Consider the following 21,949-nt stretch of genomic DNA (forward strand, 5'->3'; position numbering starts at 1 on the left):
CTCATTCTCACTGCCACAATTTATTGCAATTGTCTGACAATTCTAATAAATGTTTTAATAAATCTGTTTTATAATATGTACAACTGCCTGAGATTTCGTCTGGTCAATTTGAGAAGCCAATCATCCGTATTACATTTCTGGTGCCCCCTAGAGGCCAGCGCCAGTAACCCCAAAGGGAAGGACAGCTCTGCACATGACCTTGCTATGCTGTTGTGTGTCATCTGTCGTTGGGACAGGGGCACGACAGGAATTTTCCCCACTTGGCTGATTGGCTGGTGCCATTTGGATTCGCCTGCCGCGTAGCAAATCGTCACAACTTGTATGGTTGCAGATAGGCTCTGATTCAGGTGATAGGGGTGGCAGAGCGGTGTGGCCATCCCTATGCGATGAGTATTCTGTTAAAGGAATCATGGGACTATTGGTTGCTCAACCCTGAGAGGGGTTGTGCCCTGAGCCATAGTCCAAGGGGGGCATCTGGCTTGTGCACTGGCTTGACCCCACCTTCCACCTTCACCCAAGATTGACCTATGGTGTGCTCTGGGTCAGCGCTACCTTCAAGGGTGCAGGGAGCTAGTCGAACCAGAGCCTATGCAACCACTCACTTGATTGTAATCAATAAAGTTGTGGCTTAAATTCTGCCAAAAACCAAACCTAAAATTTGAGTCTTGTCTGAATTTATTTGGGGGTGCTTAAAAGGCCTACACACGCAAAAGGGATGAGGGAGGGCTCTCGAGTTTCTAGGGTTTTGAACTGGACACCACACCACAACCTTCACTTTGAGACCTACAATTACTATATTGGTCTGAATATAGGCCACACTTCCCCCCAAAATATGGCTCACATAAAACCTGAGAGTGCAGTCTATAGTGACACTCTTATAAGTAGAGAAGCTATCTTTTGAGAGATCACATTTTAGGGGTGTAGTCTGTATTCGGACCAACGCCATACATTCTATGAAAGTGCAACGTGTCCTAAGGCCTTCGGTTAAGACAGGCTACAAATAAATAGGAAATACATATGGGTTAATTAAATGATTGAAAATAAGAATTACCATTTTCCAAGAGGGCACAAATGGTAGCGGACAAGTTAAACCATAATGTATCCCCATCCATAAATCCACTGTCAGTCATTCCTACAATTAGTCCTACGAATACAAAAGAAAACAATGCATTACATGAAAAGTGAATCACAGTATAAAACCAGGCTACCAACATTTATTACACTGTTATAAAGCTTCATATTCCCCAGAAATTTCAGCAGTGTAGCTGGTTTGGTTCGCTTTCGATGAAGAGATGACTGGAATTTTTCCTGTGATATTTGAGATTATTTACACATATATGTTGAGCCTAGGTAGAAGCACAACTTATCACCCCAACAGCAGTAAAATCCAGAAATAAGCACCCCTGTATCCACAGATGCAGTTACAGACCTTAAAAACTCAGCTCAAACCTATTTGCATACACTGAAAGAAAGCATGTCTGTCTGCTTTACTAGTACCACATATCTAGGTTAATAAGCATAAGCAGGTGGTTCAGGATGGGGTGGGGTGGGGGATAGTTGCAAACATATCCCTGGTGTATTCCTATGGCTATTGTAGAGTAAGCTGCAGTGTAGTGGTTGTGTCCTGTCCTGATATTGTGAGGGCAGGGGGGGGGGCGGCAGGGACAGCAAGCAAATAATTCAAATTAATTGAATTGTTTGTGGGGGGGGGGATGCAACTGCAAAAAGTGCATACCTACCAATTATTTCCTCTATTCTGTTTTAAAAATCATTAAATTTTATAACAGAAAAAAATAAGCAAAAACAAGCCATATGGAAAACAAACCATATGGGTTACAAAATGATAATACACAAAAATACAAACCTACGAAAAGAATAACATACAAAGGTAGAAACAAAAAAAAAGCAACAATAAAGAAAAACAATCCTGTTTACATATCTAAATCCCTGACATTGTTGACCTCCTCATGTCCCTCCTAACTGCGTTTCATTATATATCCTCTTTAGGAATTTCTAAATCCTGGTTCAAATCTTATTTTTACATTACATAACCTATTATTTCTTTTATTTCAAATTCCTAGTCCATTTACTTTTTAATTAACACTTATATCTAAATCTTAATACGGTATATTAAAAATAGAAAAGAAAAAAAATCAACAAATCCTTTTCTACACCCTCTATGTACTTCCAAATCTTAAACATTTCCAAGATTGCAATTATTTTTAAAATAAACTTTAAATTTATTCCAATCTTCTTCCACCGACTCTTCCCTCTGGTCACGGAGTCTCCCGGTCAATTCTGCCAGTTCCACAAATTCGATCATCTTCGACTGCTGCTCGTCCACTGTAGGTAAATCTTCATTCTTCCGATTCCTAGCCAATAAAACTCTCGCTGCTGTTGTGGCATACAGAAAAAACGTAACATCTTTCTTAGGTATTTCCTCTCTAACTATCCCAAGTAAAAAAAGCTTCTGGTTTCTTACCAAAGGTGTTTTTCAACTTTTTTTCATTTCATTATAAATCTTTTTCCAGAAGATCTTTACTTGAGGCACGTCCACCACATATGGAAAAAGATTCCTTCTTGCTTCTTACATTTCCAGCATTTATTATCATTCTTATGGTAAATCTTAGCTAGTTTTACTGGTGTAAGATACCATCTATACATCATTTTCATCATATTTTCTCTTAAAGTATTACACACAGTAAACTTCATATTCTTTCATAACCTTTCCCACATCATTTGCCCATTTGATCATTACAGATTTTGTTTGTTCATCTTTCGTATGCTATCCCAACAATAAATTTTGGAGATTTTATTGGAAGATTTGGAAATAAAATTGAGAGATTCTTAGTTTTAGACTCTAACAACTCCATATCCAATTTTGTCTTTTTTTGTTTGAAAACCTACTTTTTATCCAATTTATACATTTCATTTATTTGATGATATTGTAACCAATCATTTACATTGCTTTTTAACTGTTTATAAGTTTTTAACTTAAAATTTTCTCCTTATTCCGCCAATATATCTTTATACTTTAACCACTTGGTTTCCATATTCAATTTTTTGTGTGCCTTGGCCTCTAAAGGTGAGATCCACCTGGGTGTTTTCCTTTCCAATAAATCCTTATATCTAATCCATACATTATACAATGACTTTCTGATAATATGACATTTGAAACCTTTATGGACCTTAATTTTGTCATACCACAAATATTCATGCCACCTAAATGCATTATCATGACCTTCCAAATCCAATACATCTGCATTCTCAAGTAAGAACCATTCTTTCATCCAGCAAAGTGCTGCGGCTTCAAAATATAACACTATATCCGGCAGAGAAAAACCTCCTCTATCTTTAGCATCCGCTAACAATTTATATTTAATTCTTGGTTTTCCCCCCTGCCATACAAATTTTGATAACACCCTTTGCCATTCTTTAAAACATCCTAAATTATCAACAATAGGCAATACCTGAAATAGAAACAACATCTTGGGCAATACATTCATTTTTATCACAGCTATTCGGCCCAATAAGGATAATTTCAAATTTGACCACGTTTCCAAATCTCTCTTAATTTCATTCCACATTTTTTCATAATTATTTTTAAATAGATTTATATTTTTCTCCCAGATTCTCCCATATTCACTCCCAGGTATTTCACATTTTAAAACATGTCAAACTTGTGGTACTCTGTAGACTATTTCTTCTGGTGTTAATTTTTTTGCCAAAACTTTGGTTTTCACTTTGTTTAGCTTAAACCCTGCAAGCTGTCTGAACTCCTGAATTAATTCCAGTGCTTTCACTGCACTGGTCTCCGGGTCTTGTAATGTCAATACTAGGTCATCTGCGAAGGCTTTTAATTTATACTGTTTTGATCCCACTCCTATCCCTTTCACCTCCTCATCGTTCCTAATCATGTCCAGCAAGACTTCCAGGACTAAAAAGTAGAGAGGAAAGTGGGCACCCTTGCCTGGTTCCTTTTTCTATTCTAATTTCCTCTGATACCACATTGTTCATGATAATTTTTGCTTTTTGCTCAGAATAAAATGCCTTTATACCACTGATAAACCTCTCCCCCACCTACATCTTTTCCAAATTTTTATCATAAAACTCCAAGAAACATTATCAAAAGCCTTCTCAGCATCAATAAAAATTAAAATTGCTTTGGTATTCGTTTTTACTTCCAGGCTTTCCAACACATCAACCACATTTCTTATGTTGTCTTTCATGTGTCTTGCGGGTAAAAAAACCCGCCTGATCTTGGTGTATTTGATCGGTTAACACCCTTTACAATTTTGAGGCCAGAATACTTGCAAAGATTTTGTAATCCACATTTAAGAGGGAGATTGGGTGGTAATTCTTCATCTGAGTTCTATCTGCCTCTGGTCTCAGGTGCTTTGTCCCCTCCAAGAATCTTGTTACAGACATCAACCAAAGGTTCAATCAGCCAGTCTTTCATAGTTTTGTAATATTTTGATGTCAACCCATCTAGTCCTGGTGCCTTGCCAATTTTTAATTGGTTTATTGCGTATTCCAGCTCCTGAGTTGAAATTCTACAATTGATTGATGATCTCTTATCGCATGGATTCTTTTGCAATCCATTTTTGCCCAAGAAATTTTCTATTTTTTCTGTCTGTTCTTTTTCTTTATAGAGTTGTTTATAAGACTTTTGAAAACATTTTCTTATCTCTATTGGGTTCTCGATGATTTTCTCTTCCATCTTGATGTTGGTTATCGTATTTAATTTCTGTCACTTTTTCAATTGCCAAGCTAATAATTTTCCACATTTATTTGCAGATTCAAATGTCCTTTGATGCATCATTTTAATTTTCCATTCTATTTCTTGATTTATTAATTGTGAATATTGAACTTTCAATAATTTAATTTCTTTTTGAATCTGTTGATTCTTTGGGTTTCTTCTCAAACTTTTCTCTTTTTCTTTCAATTGTAACAGAACCTTCTCCTTTTTTTCATTTTGTTGTTTCTTCTCGATCGCATTCTGTTGTATCAGGAATCCTCTCATCACGGCCTTACTTGCATCCCAAAACACCCTGTCTCAGTACTAAAATTCAATTCAAAATAGTCCTTTAGGGTTTTTTGGGCCTTTTTAACTACAGTGGTACCTCTACTTACAAATAACTCTACTTACGAATTTTTCTACTTACAAATGGAGCTCCGTCCGCCATCTTGGATGCGGTTTAGATAGGGTTGCTTCGACTTACGAATATTTTCTCCCAATGCATTCCTATGGGATTTGACTTACAAATTTTTTCGACTTACAAATGTGTGTTTGGAACACATTAAATTCGTAAGTAGAGGTACCACTGTACTTCCTCATTTCTCATCAAGGCATCATTCATCCTCCATCTAAAGGAACCCTGTAGAAATAATGTCAACTCTATGTACACAGCAGTGTGATCCGAACATGTTCTTGGGCAAATTTGGGCCTTGGTTATTCTCGGGGCCAATTCTCTTGATATCCATATATAATCCAAGCATGACCATGATTGTTGCGAATCTGTAAAGAAAGTTGCATCTTTTTCCAATGGATTTTTTCAATCTTCAAGCATCTATCATGTCACAATTGTCCGTCATCTCAAAGAATGTCTTTGGTAATCTGCCATCATTTGAAAATGTTTGACTCTGAGATCTGTCCATCAAGGTAGAAACTACCCCGTTCAAATCACCAATCAAAATTGTTTTATACTCCATATAGTCCAATAACACATTGTGGATCTTTTTAAAGAATTCTGCCTTCGCATCATTGGGCACGTAGATTAAAAAAAAAAGATATATTTCACCTTGTGCTGTCACTTTCACTGCCACATATCTCCCCTCTTCATTTTGATTCTAAATTATCTTTCACATAAATTTACTACTCTTTTTTAAACTTTGTCAGATGATATATATGCCTGGCCCAACTTCTTGTTTTGCAGAATTTTTCTATGTACTCTCATAACACGAGTCTATTGCAAACAAATCACATCTAAGTTCTGCTTTAAGAGTACATGATGAATCTGGTTCCTTTTACGTCGAGTGTCACGGTCAGGTTGGCGGGAGGTAGCAGTCCCGACTCAGGAAGTCACGACCAGAAGCATGATGGCAGAGTGGAAGCAGGAACGGGAGTCCAGGTGGCGTGGGGCTGCGGGTCAAGCAGCAGGAAGTCGCAGGGTCAAAGAACTGAAGGTCGGGAAGCAGGGTGTCACAAAGGCGAAGGTCTGAAGGTTGAGGAGCAAGGAGTCACGAAGGCGAAGGTCTGAAGGTTGAGGAGCAAGACGATGGCAAGACGAAGGTCCAAGGGTTGAGGAGCAAGGCGTTGGCAAGGTGAAGGTCCAAGGGTTGAGGAGCAAGGTGTCGGCAAGGCAAAGGTCCGAGGAGCAGGAGGCCAGATACAACAAGGCAGGGATCACGTTGCTGTGGCGAAGATCTGAAGGGAAATGCTGAGCTTTTATCCCTCCCAGCTCTTGCCACCAGGTGCAGTGAGTTATCAAGTGGCCTCACCTGAGTGGCCACTCCTTGCTTCTCCAGCACAAGCTGAGGCAGGCCCCAGTCCTGCAAAGCACTACAGGCCCCAGAGCCTGACTCCTGCCCATACTCCTGACACTACTCCCCCCCATAGGGAAACGGGGTTCCACCCCCGGTCATGGCCCAGGCTTATCTGGCAACTTCCGATGGAAGGCCCGAACCTTAGTGGGCGTGTGCACGAAGACGGCTGGTTCCCAAGATCGCTCCTCCGGCCCGTAGCCCACCCAATTAGGTAGTGGAGCTTGCCACAGAGCCATCTCGAGTCGAGGACCTGGGCGAAACTGGAACTCCTCATGGCTGTCCACCTGGACCGGGATGGCGGTGGAGTGGTGCGACCTGGAAAATGGTCCGTGTGGCGAGGTTTCAGCAGGGATACATGGAACACGGGGTGGATCTTCAGGGAGGGGGGAAGCTCTAGCTTGTAGGTGATCCGGTTTATCTGCTGCGGGATGGGGAATGCTCCCTTAGTCGAGGGACATCCGGTGCGGTGACGTTCTAGGGGCAGCCGAACCTTATCCCCAACCTGGAATGCAGGCCCCTGCTGCCGCCGTCAATCCGCTTGCGCCTTATAGTCTGCCTTGGCCCTCTCTAGGTGCCGCGTCAGATCAGCTTGTGTCTCTGGGATGTGGGAGACCTGATCATTGGCGGAAGGCACAAGGGACGCCGCTGGTGTGCAGGGATGGTTGCGTAAGTCCATAGAAGGGGTTGACCACAACCTGTGGGGACGATAGTGGCTGGAGGAGCCCCACGCTCCCCCTGAATTTATCTGGCACTGGGATGGGGAGAGTCCGTTGGGCTGGGGCTGCAGTAGGGGCTGCTCGAAGTGCTCACACCTCCCCCTGGAGTGTAGCTACCTGCATGTGGAAGTGCTGCAGCACAGTGGCGAGGTCCATAGGCTGGGCTCTGTCCATCTCGCACCCTGGCCGGGACGTGGGTGGGCCACAGCAAACTGTCACGGTCTGGTTGGCGGGAGGTAGCAGTCCCGACTCAGGACATCACGACCAGAGGCAAGATGGCAGAGTGGAAGCAGGAACGGGAGTCCAGGTGGCGTGGGGCTGCGGGTCAAGCAGCAGGAAGTCGCAGGGTCAAGGAACCGAAGGTCGGGAAGCAGGGTGTCACAAAGGCGAAGGTCTGAAGGTTGAGGAGCAAGGAATCACGAAGGCGAAGGTCTGAAGGTTGAGGAGCAAGACGTTGGCAAGACGAAGGTCCAAGGGTCGAGGAGCAAGGCGTCGGCAAGGTGAAGGTCCAAGGGTTGAGGAGCAAGATGTCTGCAAGGCAAAGGTCCGAGGAGCAAGGAACAGGAGGCCAGATGCAACAAGGCAGGGATCACGTTGCTGTGGCGTAGATCTGAAGGGAAATGCTGAGCTTTTATCCCTCCCAGCTCTTGCCACCAGGTGCAGTGAGTTATCAAGTGGCCTCACCTGAGTGGCCACTCCTGGCTTCTCCAGCACAAGCTGAGGCAGGCCCCAGTCCTGCAAAGCACTACAGGCCCCAGAGCCTGACTCCTGCCCATACTCCTGACATCGAGAATTCAAACCATTAACGTTCCAAGTCAGAATTTTAAGAGCCATGTTTCCTTATGGTGTTGCACTTGCTCCTACTACTGCTCCCAAGGGACCTAAGTCCAAATCTGATCCTGAAGCTGCTGCTGCTCCAAGTGATTCTCCCAATCCAGATCTGGGATCTAGCTCACAGTCCTTTGCGTTTCTCCAAGAACCTCCTCTTTTCTTCGTGTGTTTTAATCTTTACGTTCCTTTCCTTATATCTGAATAAGAGTCCTTGTGGATATTCCCAGCGAAAAACGATCCTGTTTTTCCTCAGTGCATTTGCCAAGTCCATATATCTATTCCTAAATGCAAGGAACAGCTTCGGGATCTCTTTGTAAAGTATCACTTGTTGTTGCTGAATCTTCAAATTGTCATTATAATGAAGTCCTAAAATCTGATCTCTTTTCTCTCTAGTTTGGGATTCCACGATACAATCTCCAACTGATCTTGCTCCTTTCTTGCCTCTAGGTCCAAATCTGTAAGCTTTCGCAATCGTCCTCTCCAATTGTTCTTTGTCCAGGTTCCACTTTTGGGTAAATTCTTCAATTATTACTTCTTTCAAATTACCTTTCTCTATCTCTAGGAAATTTCTTAGGCGCAGGAAGGACTCACGTTCTTTCATCTGTAGAAAAGCAATCACTATTTGGGTCGCTTCCTCCTGTTTTTCCAATTGGGACCTGTGTGCTTCTAAATCTGTGACTCTTACATCCACTCCCTGGATCTGGACCTTGTTCCCTTATACCTCTTTACTCACAGTGCCAATATTTTGTTGAATATTCTGAATTCCTTCTGCATTTGATTTTACACTTGCATCCAATTTCTCCAGGCGATTTAAAACCGCCTGTATTTCTGAAGAATTTGCTTTTAATTCAGCAGTATTTGACGTTACTGCAGTTTTAATATCTGCTAATGCAGCTAGCAGCTGTTCATGTTGGGAAGCTGTCACTTGTTGATCTTGTCCTGATCCTCTTCTAGGTTGTATCCTTAGTTTCTCAGTCATAGTCAAAACACTGGATAGGTAGCTGCACTTCAAGGTCAAACAGGAAGCAGTAAACAGCAAGTGTTCCTTCTAATGACCAGCAGGTGGCATGTGCCCAATAATATGTCTCATTAACAGTCAATGATATTCACAGTAGAACAGCAGTAATAAATGCTCCAACTTCTCTAAATCTCAAATAAAAGGAAGATAATTCCAAAGTTAGCTTTACAAAGTCTTTTCCAGCAGCTCAGACTGCTGCAGGGAACTTCAAAAAGAATCAAAAGGAAACGAGAGTCCAACAGTTCACTGGTTCAGCAGTCTACATTGTGACGTCAGAGGCTGACTGGCTGAACCGCCGTTCTCAGAGGGGTCCGTTCTCAGAGGAAAGTACGGTGTATTTTCAAGCTATTTACATCCAGATTTCCGGGATATGTAGGTAAGAGTTCCTTCTCCCTTTGCCTTGACTGTAGGAGAAGTTATAAGTCCAGATTTAAAAGGTTTGATTTTTTTTAAAGACTCTTTTTTAAAGACTGTAGCCGCTTGTCTTACTTTCACTTTTACCGCAGCAGGAAGGACCGACTTCCATGAATTTTTAAGCCCTTTCCGCGGTCCAAATTAAAATCCAATTTAAATTTCTCTACTTATGGGGTCCAGATGCTCTTATTTCTTGAATTTGGGAAGAATCCACCGCTCAGCTGCTAGTCGACTCGGAGCTTTGCTCAGCCTAGGTAGCGAGACACTTCAAGAGCCCGTGGCTCCACTTCACCCACTCTCGGGAGCTCTTGAAAAAAAGAGTTATCCGGGGGGCAAAGGATCTGCTTCGGGGCTTGGCTGAATCTCCACACCCCCAGAAAGCCCAATCTGGGGTTCTTTTGAGGGTCCGCATTGCTCTTGCGGCACCCCCTCTCCTTTACTGAGCTGGGAGTCTCGGAGCTCGAGATTCCCCACCGATCTACAATGGCGTTGGACCGGAAGTCAATTATTCCCTCTATTCTGAATGCATAGCCAAAACAACAACAACACCAAAGTCTTTTTCATTGCTGTGAGAGGGAATTGCCCATGAAAGCTGCACAAGGTGTTAGGATTCATTCCCCGTCTGCAGTCATAGGGTTATTGTGTATCATATGACTGTATGTGTTTTCATTCCCACAGAGTGGATGTGACGTAGACAGGATGTTTATCTTGGAACTGTTGTTCCTTTGTTCTTTCTCTTTACTGGCTGTGATGCCAGAGAGAGGGAGCCATGATGTAGAGCTCATGGCACTCTGAGAGCAACAGAATGTCCTCAGTCCTGTTGCCTCAAGGGGAACGTGCTCCTCTACTCTTTTCAAAGCACATGGCAGCAAGAAGGCCTTTCCCTGCTGCCTAGGGTTGCCATATTTCTAGAAGTAAAAGTTGCTGGGCTTCTTGGGGAAAACTCAAAGCTATTGAGCACACATTATTTTAGGAAATAATGAAACTCAAAGTTGTTGAGCTCAAAATCCCGGACATTTTGCTGATTTTTCCGAAATCCCCCCGGACGCTATCTTCACCAGTTAAATTACGGACATATGGCAACCCTACTGGAGAGTGGAAATTTTAGAAGGGAAAAAAAGTAAATAGGAACAGAGGCAGTGCTGAACCCTCAGACTATCTCATAAAGGAATTTGCTGGGATGTGAATTCTAAAGTGGACTCATGATTTCCAGGTGGTAATCTATCCAGATTGAATCTCGGGCAAGTCCTCTTTAGAAGCAATGTTTCTACCATCATCCCTACTGACCTGAAATAATAGACCTAGAATTGTAGAGTTGGAATAAAATGTTCCCCAAGGGGACACGTTTGCACAGGGAGACAGCATTTCACAGGTAACAGCTAGTTGCAGAACACACACATGCAGTAGAACTGTAACAAATGAATTCACAAGTAAAACCCATTGCATTTAATGAGACTTACTCCTAAACAAGTATAGGATTAAGCCCTAGTCAACACAATGGGACTTACTTCTGAGTAAACAAGTATACTTATTTTAAAATGTTACATCCCACTTTACCCAGTTGGAAAATGAAGCTGGTGGATCAGCTAATTATGTAAAAATGCAAGATACTTACCTATATTTCTGGTTCTATAGATCAGACCAATTACTGCTACATCACTTGCACAAGGACTTTTTGCTATTTTGATATCGGCTACTTCAGACAATGTATCATTAATATCCGCCTCTTCACCAAGGGTCAAATACCACTGAAGAAGAGGATCTGCAAGAGAGCACTAATGTTTAAGAAAGCATAAAATCTTTCTTTTTACTTAAAAAGAAAATACAGTTGAATGAAGGCAATATGTGACTATCTCTGAAATTTGTGGGGACAGCCTTGGGTGTGAGTATGGGATGTTATGGGTCTGGTCCAAGGTTGGGGTGGGGGTGGGGGATGGGAATGGGGCTGCCATCACTGTGGTGGAAGGTAGGGGGAAATAGAGAAGTGGGCAAAGGTATACAGAAGAGATGAGGTTGTCTAAGTCTGCTGGAAATTGAAGACTACTAGGAGACTGCTTCAAGTAACGAGTATCTTCCTTAGACCTGTTCTTAGTAGAACACACACACACACACACACACACACACACACACACACACGGGACACTCTCGTTTTTCATGATTGTGGCCATTGGAAATCCTGCCAGTATTATATTTTGTTTCGATTGACATATTTTATGTGTTGCAGTTTTATTGCGCATTTCTTTTGCATTCATATGTAGCAATGTTGTTTACTGCTTTAGAGCCTTTGGGCCAAAAAAGTGGTATATAAATAAAACGTTCCATATCATATGAATAAATTCAGAAAACTTTATACTTAAGGTCCGTCCTAATTTCCACCATGCTAATATCCATGAGACAGTAATTACTTGCAAAACTGCATACACTCCATGTGAGCTATGACATACCTCGTACGACATCCAACAAGGTTCCCGTAGTAGTGAACATATTTAAACCATGATGCATATTAAATTTTACAAACCATTCCTCAATTGGAGCAACATCTGTTTCAGCGGCATGTACAAGAAAGACAGAGACAGATTAGTCATATAAGTACACAAGTAAAGCAAACAGGCCTCTGACAAGCTTAGTTGGTCTCTAAGGTGCTACTGGAAGGATTTGTTTTGTTTTGTTTTGTTTTGACTACGTCAGACCAACAAGGCTACCTACCTGTAACTAGGCCTCTGCTCGCACACCATGGTTTCCTTTTCTCCTCTCTCTTGCAATCCCCATGACCAAACTCTCTGGAGCAAATGTCAGGGGTCCACAGGGGGCAAAGACTCATTGCACAAGTGGAAACCCATTCCACTTGCAGATAGACACAAGCGGATATTGCTGTATGCTTACATCAATATTACTCTGCTACAAGCGATCGCCAAGGTTGATGATGCCTGCGTGCTCTTCTCAAATGTTGCCTACGATGGTGCACTGCTCTTCAATTGACTTCCTAGTAATGAACATTCCTGCATATTTTTTTCTGGCCAATTTATTTTTCTATTTTTTTCTATTCAAACTTATAACACACCCTTCACCAAATAGATTGAGTTACAAAAATATCACAGTCAAAAAAAGTGCAATATACATTATCCTGAAACTGGCTTTCTCTCCACTGAAGTTGGTATACTACTTATGCACCACTTGAGATTGTGCCAAATGCTCACAACCAAGTTTTCAAATTCCCCCCCCCCCTGCTAGCAGGATTTTGTGTGAATTTTTTCTTTTGAAATGAAAAACATGGCACCACCTTACTTGAGTACAAAAACAGCAGCAACAACACAAGGAAGCATCAATAGCCTGTGAGGATAAGTGGAAATTATAAATCTCTCACCTGTATTGTATGTTAACTCTTCTCGTTGGATTTCAATACTCCACGAATCCACACCTTCTCCCTTTTGTTTTAAAAAAGGATGGCAACCCAAGAATTTTAGTCTTAAATACTTGAAGAGTCACATACATTTAGGTAAACTACTGTGCGGACTGATTTTCCAATTATGAATTTTCGCAGCTGATAGTCTCATAGCTTAAGAACAGTTTCTCACAGTGGTTTGATATCTATTTTGTTGTTAATGTTCATGAAATGAAGTACTAACAAAAATTCTTTCAAAGTGTTAATTCTATCGTGCAACAGAAAGCTATTACTCGGCTTTGGAACACATTTTTAAAAGAAAAGCCCGACAAGTTTTTCAGATGCCTTTAATTGAATAATTGTCTAAAGAAATGCCTGAAATAACTGATATTATACTTTGAAGTCTTGTTGGTTTCTCTTATATTTTACCCCCCAAAGACCCATTTATCCTAAATAGAACCCAATATGGCAGACATGTATGTACAAAACATTGAGGTCCAAAGATGAAATTTTCCAGGTAGCCCTTAAAAATAACGTTTAAAACCATGAGTGCAGATCCACCCCAGGAACCTAGAATCATAGAGTTGGAAGAGACCCCAAGGGCCATCCAGTCCAACCCCCTGCCAGTCCAACCTGCCTTAAACCAAGCCAGATTGTTTGTTCATCTAGCTCAGGCCGGCCCAACTTTCACACCAAGTGGGCTGCAAAAGTACTTTGACCATGTAATCATGGTCCACACACTGCCTTGAGGCAGTTAGCGCTTTCCCAGCTTTCGGGAAGGAGGTAATAGGTAATAGGACCTTGCCAGAGCCTTCGCACCTCCTTTCCCAAACCCAGCACCTCACTTAGCTGGCTTTGGGAAGGCAGCAAAGGGCTGAGGGATGTCAAATGTTGCTGAGGGCCAACAAAAATGGTCTTAAGGACTGCATGCGGTCCTTGGGCTACACACTGGACCACTGTAAGTTTCCAGCCCAATGTTATGGCATTGTTTAATAAGTATTCTGGTGACAGTGGCTGTCCCGAGTTCAGGCAGAGGTGACCACCTGCTACCTGATCCCTTTTAACTAGAAATAGTCAGGGAGTGAACCTGGGACCTTCTGCATGTAAATAATGTGCTATGAGCCCTTCCGGAATGCTTTACCAGAGTCATTTTGAAGTAGAAGACTTTGGAGTAGGTACTGTTGAAGATCTGGATGCTGGGAGCAAGACCAGCTGAAGTAAAAAGAACTAGATTCTTCCGTCTGTTCTCCACGGTGTCGGGCTTATTAATATTATACAAATGACAGCGGACAATCTTTAACAGGGGAAAAAAACACCCAGGATTAACATACGAAGCACATATCCACAACATCCAGCATTATTAAAACTTTAAATGGCAATCTGCATTGATTTCAAAAGCGAAGCTGCAGTAAATAAGGCTTTAGGGAGTCATAAAGGAAAGGTGGGCAGAAATCCTTGTTTTTGTGGGACAACTTGTCATGCAACAAAGGTTATTGAGAGCAGAAGCAGGCAAGGCCTAGGCACGGCCTACAAGGCCTACACAATCATTTCAAGCCTGCTAGCTGTAACTGCTAACAGTAAATTGCTAATTCATCCTGACACGTGACTCATCTTGAGTGATGACTCATTCTCCCTATATAAAGTAGCCATCTTCTCTCTGGGCGTCAGTCAGTAATGCAGTCTCTATCAGAGTCAGTCTCAGCTCAGTATGTTAATGTATAGCTGTTGCTGAGCGGCTCCAGGACTCCAGTTAATCAGTAACTAAAGAATATGCCTCTCTGAGGACTAAGATAGCTGCTATGAGCACTCTGTGTATACTCTTTAACTATGCTGTTTTTGAACAAGTTTATTTTCTTCAAGTAAAAGTTTTATTCTGTTTATAAAGAAGACTCTGCGTTGATTAATTTACCGCCACATGACACAACTTGCCCTTGCCCTCTCTCAAGTGATTTTTGCCTGCTTTTGGGTGGCATGGGCAAGTGCCACTGAGAATTGGGAGGTTTAGGGTTAAAGTATAGAAAATGACCATTATTTATCCAATTAATATACCCGAAAAACCCCACAATAAATCCCCCACAGAGACATTTAAAAGGCCCTAGATGGTTTAATTTGCCAAAATGCCGAAAATGTTTAAGTTTGACCTTTTCTTGCACCCCAAAGCCCCTTCTTGCCATCTTTCCTCTTCCTTTCTAAATGGACAATCAAGGTTGACCTTTGTTTCATCCCTGACAATTTCCTGAGGCAGTTTTGGCAAGGCTTTCTTCACCAGGCCAAGCCTTCCACCTGCCTTGCCTCACCCCTCAGCCCTGGGAGTCCTCAGAATGGAGCTGTGCCTGGAGGAAGAACTGTGAGGGGAGAGACTTCTTCAGGCAAGGCCAAAAATGTTTAAGTTTGACCTTCTCTTGCACCCCAAATCCCCTTCCTGTCATCCTTCCTCTTCCTTTCTAAATGGGCAATCAAGGTTGCCCTTTGTTATCATCCCTGACAATTTCCTGAGGCAGTTTTGGGCGCTGTGTCTATTTCATAGGCATAGATTTATAAATGGAGCCAAGTCCTGTTCTAGGTGTCTTTCTTTGCAGTTAGCTCAGGGACTGCTAACCCAGCATCTACAGGGGGCTTTCTTTGAGGGTCTGAGCACCATGGTGCCTACTAAATAAAAAGCCTGGTGGTCCGTGGCTTTTTCTTTTAAGTTTTATCTCAAAAGAAGAAAAATTCCCCCTCACAATCTGGTTGGTTTTGAAGGATTTTCACAGGGGAAGAACTGGCGGGGATGGTTTCCCTTCTTGCCTGTTAGTCCATCCTATTTGCTTGCCAACCATGGGGAGGCTGTCCAGGAAGCGGGTGGGAGCAGCAGCAATGGCTGTACTGTGTCTAATTTTGTGTTTTTCCATGCCCCCACAGCTGCCAGGATGTGTTATGCCACACTCCCCGTGGCAGCCATTTTGTGATTGGCACTCACAGTACTTCCTTCAAATTCAAAATGTGCCCACTGGTCAAAAAAAAAAAAAAAGGTTGGTAACCCCTGAGCTAGTGTAGCTCCATGAAGTTCATGCTGTCCATATGGCAGGAGGGTAGAAAGGGAGAATCCTGATTCCAAGCTCATTTGCCCTGCAGCACGTAAGAGAAATTACCTGGCTATATTCATAGCTGCAGCAAGATCAGAAGCTAGAACACCCTGTTATTGTTTATTTAAACGAACTGCAATACTATGTTTTGTTTTGTTTTGTTTTGATGCCAATAACTAAGTAAAAATTATTTACATAGCATATGGTGTTGTTGGATCCAAGGGGAGTCTTAACAACCAATAATATTTCACTCCATTTAGCTAAACTTCTAACCGCTTCCGATTCAGTTAGTGATGACAGCTAAGAATCCATTTAAACATACCGTATTTTTCTGTGTATAAGATGAGCTTTTTTGACCCAAAAATGAGGTTCAGAATTTAGGCTCGTCTTATACATGGGTAGTGCTGAGGGTTTTTTGGAGCAAGCCCAAAAGGTTTTTTGGACCAAGCCCAAGATTGTAAGCGGCGATTGGCCACTTGATTGTTGGGGGGGGGGGGAGAGAATCCCGAAAATCGCTCACCCGCCAGAATGCAGCACACAACCGCTTGCGTCGCAGCTGCTTGATCGCTGCCATTAGCCCTGCTGCTTGTCGCTGCAGCAACCAATAGACAACTGCCCTTGTCGCAGCAAGCGGGAGTGTGATTGGCGGCCGCTGGTGGCGATTGACGAGCTGATAGGTGGTTTCCGCTTGCGTCGCTCGGTTGTGTGCTGCATTCTGGCAGGTGAGCGATTTTTGGCATTCCCCCCCCCCCAAATAAACCTCCCCCAAAGCTCAATCCCTCCCAATTTTCTAAATTTTGAGGCCCTCAAAATAGGGAGCGTCTTATAGACGGAAAAATATGGTATGTCATCTAGCTATCAACTTTGTGTGGATATCTATCTGGACATTTGGAGAACTTAAATGAACTTCTATGATTTATGCACCAATGGTTATACATAATGTGAACTGACAATGAGTTCTTTCTTACTGATGTTGGTATTTATTTATATAATAGTACCATGCCCTTATTTTAATTACTTTATCCTTCCCTTTTCCTTAATCGGGGGGGGGGGGGGATAGCTAAAAGAATTGATTAGCCAATTCTGCTGAACCAAAGAATGGTGTATTGGCGAGTTATTCCCCACTGCCATAATACAAATACATTATTTGCTGAGCTACTCCCCATTCAATTGCAACTGGAAATACAGTGCTGGAAACTTACCAAACTTTTATTTGAAAGAAACAATTTAATTTCCTTAGATGACATATTCCGCTCATCTCCTGTGTAGCAAGAGAAACTCGAATTGGCCAGCACTGAGTGTGAAAAAATATATTGATCACTAATATTTTCAAATATATTACAGAACTAGAATATACTGAAACTCAAATCAAAAATGAAATTGTGGACTGAAATGGTTAGCATTTGCTTTTGTGAGTTATAAATTAAAATAAATACAGGAGTAATAATCATATCAACAAATTTGATATTATTAGCTGTTTCAGGAAGGAAGTTGTACTGGGAGACCTGGGGTTTAGGATGGGCAATAAGAAAATAAATAATATATTTATGATAATCTTTAAACCAAGGCTAGACCACATCGGTTTGGACAACCAAATTAACCTTTGTGCTTCTGTCAGTATCTTCCCAAGCTCTCTCACGGTGGCTCATTTGACTCCTAGACAACACACATTTAACATCATTAGCAAATATATCTTCCTCTTTAATATTTTGGTTTTTTTTAAAGAAGTTTCTTGAATCTGCTGCAGTAAAACAAATAAAAATACTGGATTCAGTTCCCAAAACTGTGTGCACACATTTTCCCTTTAAAGGTGGGCCCTGTCATCACTTGGACAAAATAAAGTTCTGATCTTTATGCAAATTACAGCACATGCAAATGCAAGGTTCAGTGCACTAGTAACTAACCCGTATGCAAGAATAGGAAGCTGAAATGAAGTAAAATACAACTTACCATTTACATTGTAGGAAAGTCCTGATGAAAGTGGTAAAACAGCTGCAAGCACAAGAGAAAGCTGCAACAGCACCATCTGTAAATGTAAAAATAATACAAATGTGCATTTAATTCAAAGCTATATATAAAGCTGGTCCCCCAATAGTCACACAATATATACAGTGATCAAGGAAGACAACAAGTGGGTTCTCACTTGTGGGGTGCCTCAGGGCTCATGCTCTTTAACATCTACATGCAGCCGCTGGGAGAGATCATCAGGGGGTTTGGGCTGGGTGTTCATCAGTATGCGGATGATACCCAGCTCTACCTCTCTTTCAAATCAGAACCAGTGAAGGCGGTGAAGGTCCTGTGTGAGTGCCTGGAGGCGGTTGGAGGATGGATGGCGCCTAACAGATTGAGGTTGAATCCTGATAAGACAGAAGTACTGTTTGTGGGGGACAGGAGGCGGGCAGGTGTGGAGGACTCCCTGGTCCTGAATGGGGTAACTGTGCTCCTGAAGGACCAGGTGCGCAGCCTGGGAGTCATTCTGGACTCACAGCTGTCCATGGAGGCGTAGGTCAATTCTGTGTCCAGGGCAGCTGTCTATCAGCTCCATCTGGTACGCAGGCTGAGACCCTACCTGCCTGCAGACTGTCTCGCCAGAGTGGTGCATGCTCTGATTATCTCCCGCTTGGACTACTGCAATGCGCTCTACATGGGGCTACCTTTGAAGGCGACCCGGAAACTACAACTAATCCAGAATGCGGCAGCTAGAGTGGTGACTGGAAGCGGCTGCTGAGACCACATAACACCGGTCTTGAAAGATCTACATTGGCTCCCAGTACGTTTCCGAGCACAGTTCAAAGTGTTGGTGCTGACCTTAAAAGCCCTAAATGGCCTCGGTCCAGTATACCTGAAGGAGCATCTCCACCCCCATCGTTCTGCCCAGACACTGAGGTCCAGTACCGAGGGCCTTCTGACGGTTCCCTCATTGCGAGAAGCCAAGTTGCAGGGAACCAGGCAAAGGGCCTTCTCGGTGGTGGCGCCTGCCCTGTGGAACGCCCTCCCATCAGATGTCAAAGAGAAAAACAGCTACCAGATTTTAAGAAGACATCTGAAGGCAGCCCTGTTTAGGGAGGCTTTTAATATTTAATTGTTTTATTTCATTTTTCTGCTGTAAGCTGCCCAGAGTGGCTGGGGAAACCCAGCCAGATGGGCGGGGTATAAATAATAAATTATTATTATTATTATATAACAAGGATGCAGGTAAGAGCAACATGCTTGGTCATCAAAGAGTCCCCTTAGGTGCTATGGAAATTGCAAGCTGAAACCTGCTTCCTGTTCCAAACACTGGGTTCACCTATGGCAGAAAGAAGATTTAGTTCCCACCCCAGATGCAGACCCTTCAAGTGTCCCTATTTTCTACTACATGTGAATGGCTGCAACTCATGCCACTGGGGAAAACTAAAGTCTTGGATTTAAGGATCATGTTGTAGAGGGAGCAAAAAATCGGCTCAACACTTGTGACTGATTCAACACCGACACGGTTTGCTCTGCTGCCCCTTGTTGCTTTGCTGTTATTTGTTCATTTATTGCTTTCGGCACTGGATAGCTCAGTTGGTGAGAGCGTGGTGCTGATAATGCCAAGGTCGCAGGTTCAATCCCCGTATGAAACCACTGCATATGCTTGCATTGCAGGGGGCTGGACTAGATGATTCTCAGGGTCCCTTTCCAACTCTACAAATCTTTGATTCTGTGAGGGATGTGGAACCTGTCCATCGCTAGGAGTGATGGGAGCTGAAGTCTAATGTCAACTGGAGAAACAAAGGTTCCCTATTCCTGCTCTGTATGCCTGGATTTCTTTTGTTTTCTGTTTTGTTCGTTTGTTTCATACAGTCAATAGCTGCCGTGTGGATCTCAAATTAATGAATAGGCAGGATATGAATGTAAAAAAAATCATAGATTGAAACAATTGGACTACTTTATTAAACTATAAGCAACTGGTTTGTGCAGGATCAAATTATTTCTTATGAACAGGCAGCAATAATACTCAACCATAGATACCCCCATTACTCCTGTTTTTTCAACGGAGACATATGGTAGAACAACTGAAAGCTAAATGTGGGTCTTCACATTAAGAAAAAAAACTCATTTGAAAGCCTCAAGCAAAATGATAAAACCAAAGTAATACCAAAGATCTATTTAATACTCTCAATATATGCAAAAGAATCTCTTTGTCCTTCCTACAATGTCAATAATATTATAAAGCACTCTAATCGCTACGCCATATTGGCAACTTGTAATTATAAATATATCATATTATTATCATTAAACAGAAAGAGTGAATACTTCATCAGATTAATGAATTGCTACATTGCCTATTATTGGCACAGGGGTGCCATATTGACATTATCTTGTGCCCAAATGAAGCATTTCTTTCTTTCTTTAAACCACTTCACATTTTAAAGTACCTTCTTTGCCAAGGCTGTATCAGTTTTGCTGAGCCATCTTTCCCACTTCCAAGAGAGCCAGCCAACTGCCTGCTTTTATCTTGGGTTCCACAGGATGGCAGTTGGAAGAGTTCAAGTTCCCTCACAGCGACTCCTAATAGCAACAGGACTCAAACTGATCCAGCTTCAGAAATGCTTGTGGGCTAGTACAGGGGATAGATTTTCAGAGTTTAAAATTATGTGGCAGGAGCATTCTACCTGGGAATATTCCCGTAGTCCTCACATAAAATGAGGGTCAGTGGCTCTCATACAAAAACTACACAGGAGACCTGTCCTCCATGTTAATTTCCTCAGCTCATCTGTTGCTAGAACCACATAGAATGCAGCTATATGAAGTGGGAGTCTTTCAAATTAAAAACAAAAACAACCCCCCCCCCCACTGTTGTGAGACTTAAGTGAATGCCAAGAGGGTATCTTCAACCACCCACCCAGTTAAAGCTCAATCTGGCAGAAGGGAAGCCGATAAAACGGGTCCTCCCTAACAAGAGGGCACGTGTTGCGGTGTGACCTGGCAACCGGACCCTGTGTTGTGGATGGGAACGTTTGGATGGCCACAACACCCTATTGGAGGACCCTCGATGCTGGGTGCAATCAGACCAATGGGATGCAAGCAAATTTGTATTGAGGGACCTCTATTTAAGCCCATGCATGTGTCCCTGAGCTTCCTCTTTGGGGCCAGTGCATCGGAACACTCGCCCACCTCTCCCTATATTTAGGGCTTGTACGCATGACCTTGCTATGTCATTGTGTGTCGTCTGTCATTGGGACAGGGGCACAGCAGGAATTTTCCCCACTTGGCTGATTGGCTGGTGCCATTTGGGTTTCACCTGCTGCGTAGCAAATCGTCACAACTTGTAAGGTTGCGGACAGGCTTTGATTCAGGTGATAGGGGTGGCAGAGCGGTCTGGCCATTCCTATGTGATGGGTATTCCATTAAAGGAATCCTGGGACTCTTGGTTGGTCAACCCTGAGAGGGGTTGTCCAGGGGGGCATCTGGCTGGTGGACTGGCTTGACCCCACCTTCCACTATGCCGGGTGTTTACCCAGGCTGACCTATGGTGTGCCCTGGGCCAGCGCTGCCTGCAAGGGTGCAGGGAGCTAGTCGAACCAGAGCCTATGCAACCACTCACTTGATTGTAATCAATAAAGTTGTGGCTTAAATTCTGCCAAAAACCAAACCTAAAATTTGAGTCTTGTCTGAGTTTATTTGGGAAAGGTTAAAGATCTACACACGCAAAGGACTGGTAAGCAAATTGAAGAAAAAACTCAGGTCCCTGAATAACTTGTCTTAGCTGAGCACCTTCTTAATCATAAAAATGAATCACTTCCATGAGCAATTTTCTTAAAAAATAAATAAAAATGCTTTAATCCGTTTTGTGGGTGTTTCAGCTTGCAAACAACAACATAACAATACTATAAAGCAGGTTCACCAGACATGATTCCACATTAACTATGACAACAGAGGCGTCTTCCAGTGAGAAAAGGCAGCAGGGGGAGGCACTTCTGTGACATTTTTTTCTGGTGGGACTGGAGCAGCA

The 21,949-nt window shown here is 42.6% G+C and overlaps 1 protein-coding gene across 1 annotated transcript in view; it reads right to left on the minus strand.

The window, feature by feature from the left end:
• The window catches only part of LOC118078169 (cation channel sperm-associated auxiliary subunit beta-like), a 63,187-nt gene extending 45,189 nt beyond the window's left edge, over positions 1–17,998 (minus strand). The window contains exons 1-7 of the mRNA XM_060282950.2: positions 17,923–17,998; positions 17,175–17,266; positions 14,049–14,201; positions 12,890–12,950; positions 11,970–12,065; positions 11,141–11,287; positions 1,052–1,144 (exon numbers count right to left, since the gene is read on the minus strand). Coding sequence (XP_060138933.2) covers positions 1,052–1,144; positions 11,141–11,287; positions 11,970–12,065; positions 12,890–12,950; positions 14,049–14,201; positions 17,175–17,266; positions 17,923–17,998 — 718 coding nt within the window. The remainder of the gene's footprint in view (positions 1–1,051; positions 1,145–11,140; positions 11,288–11,969; positions 12,066–12,889; positions 12,951–14,048; positions 14,202–17,174; positions 17,267–17,922) is intronic.
• Positions 17,999–21,949: the final 3,951 nt, after the last annotated feature.

This window comes from Zootoca vivipara, chromosome 1 (genome assembly GCF_965207765.1).
Source record: "Zootoca vivipara chromosome 1, rZooViv2.hap1.1, whole genome shotgun sequence".
Lineage (NCBI taxonomy): Eukaryota > Metazoa > Chordata > Lepidosauria > Squamata > Lacertidae > Zootoca > Zootoca vivipara.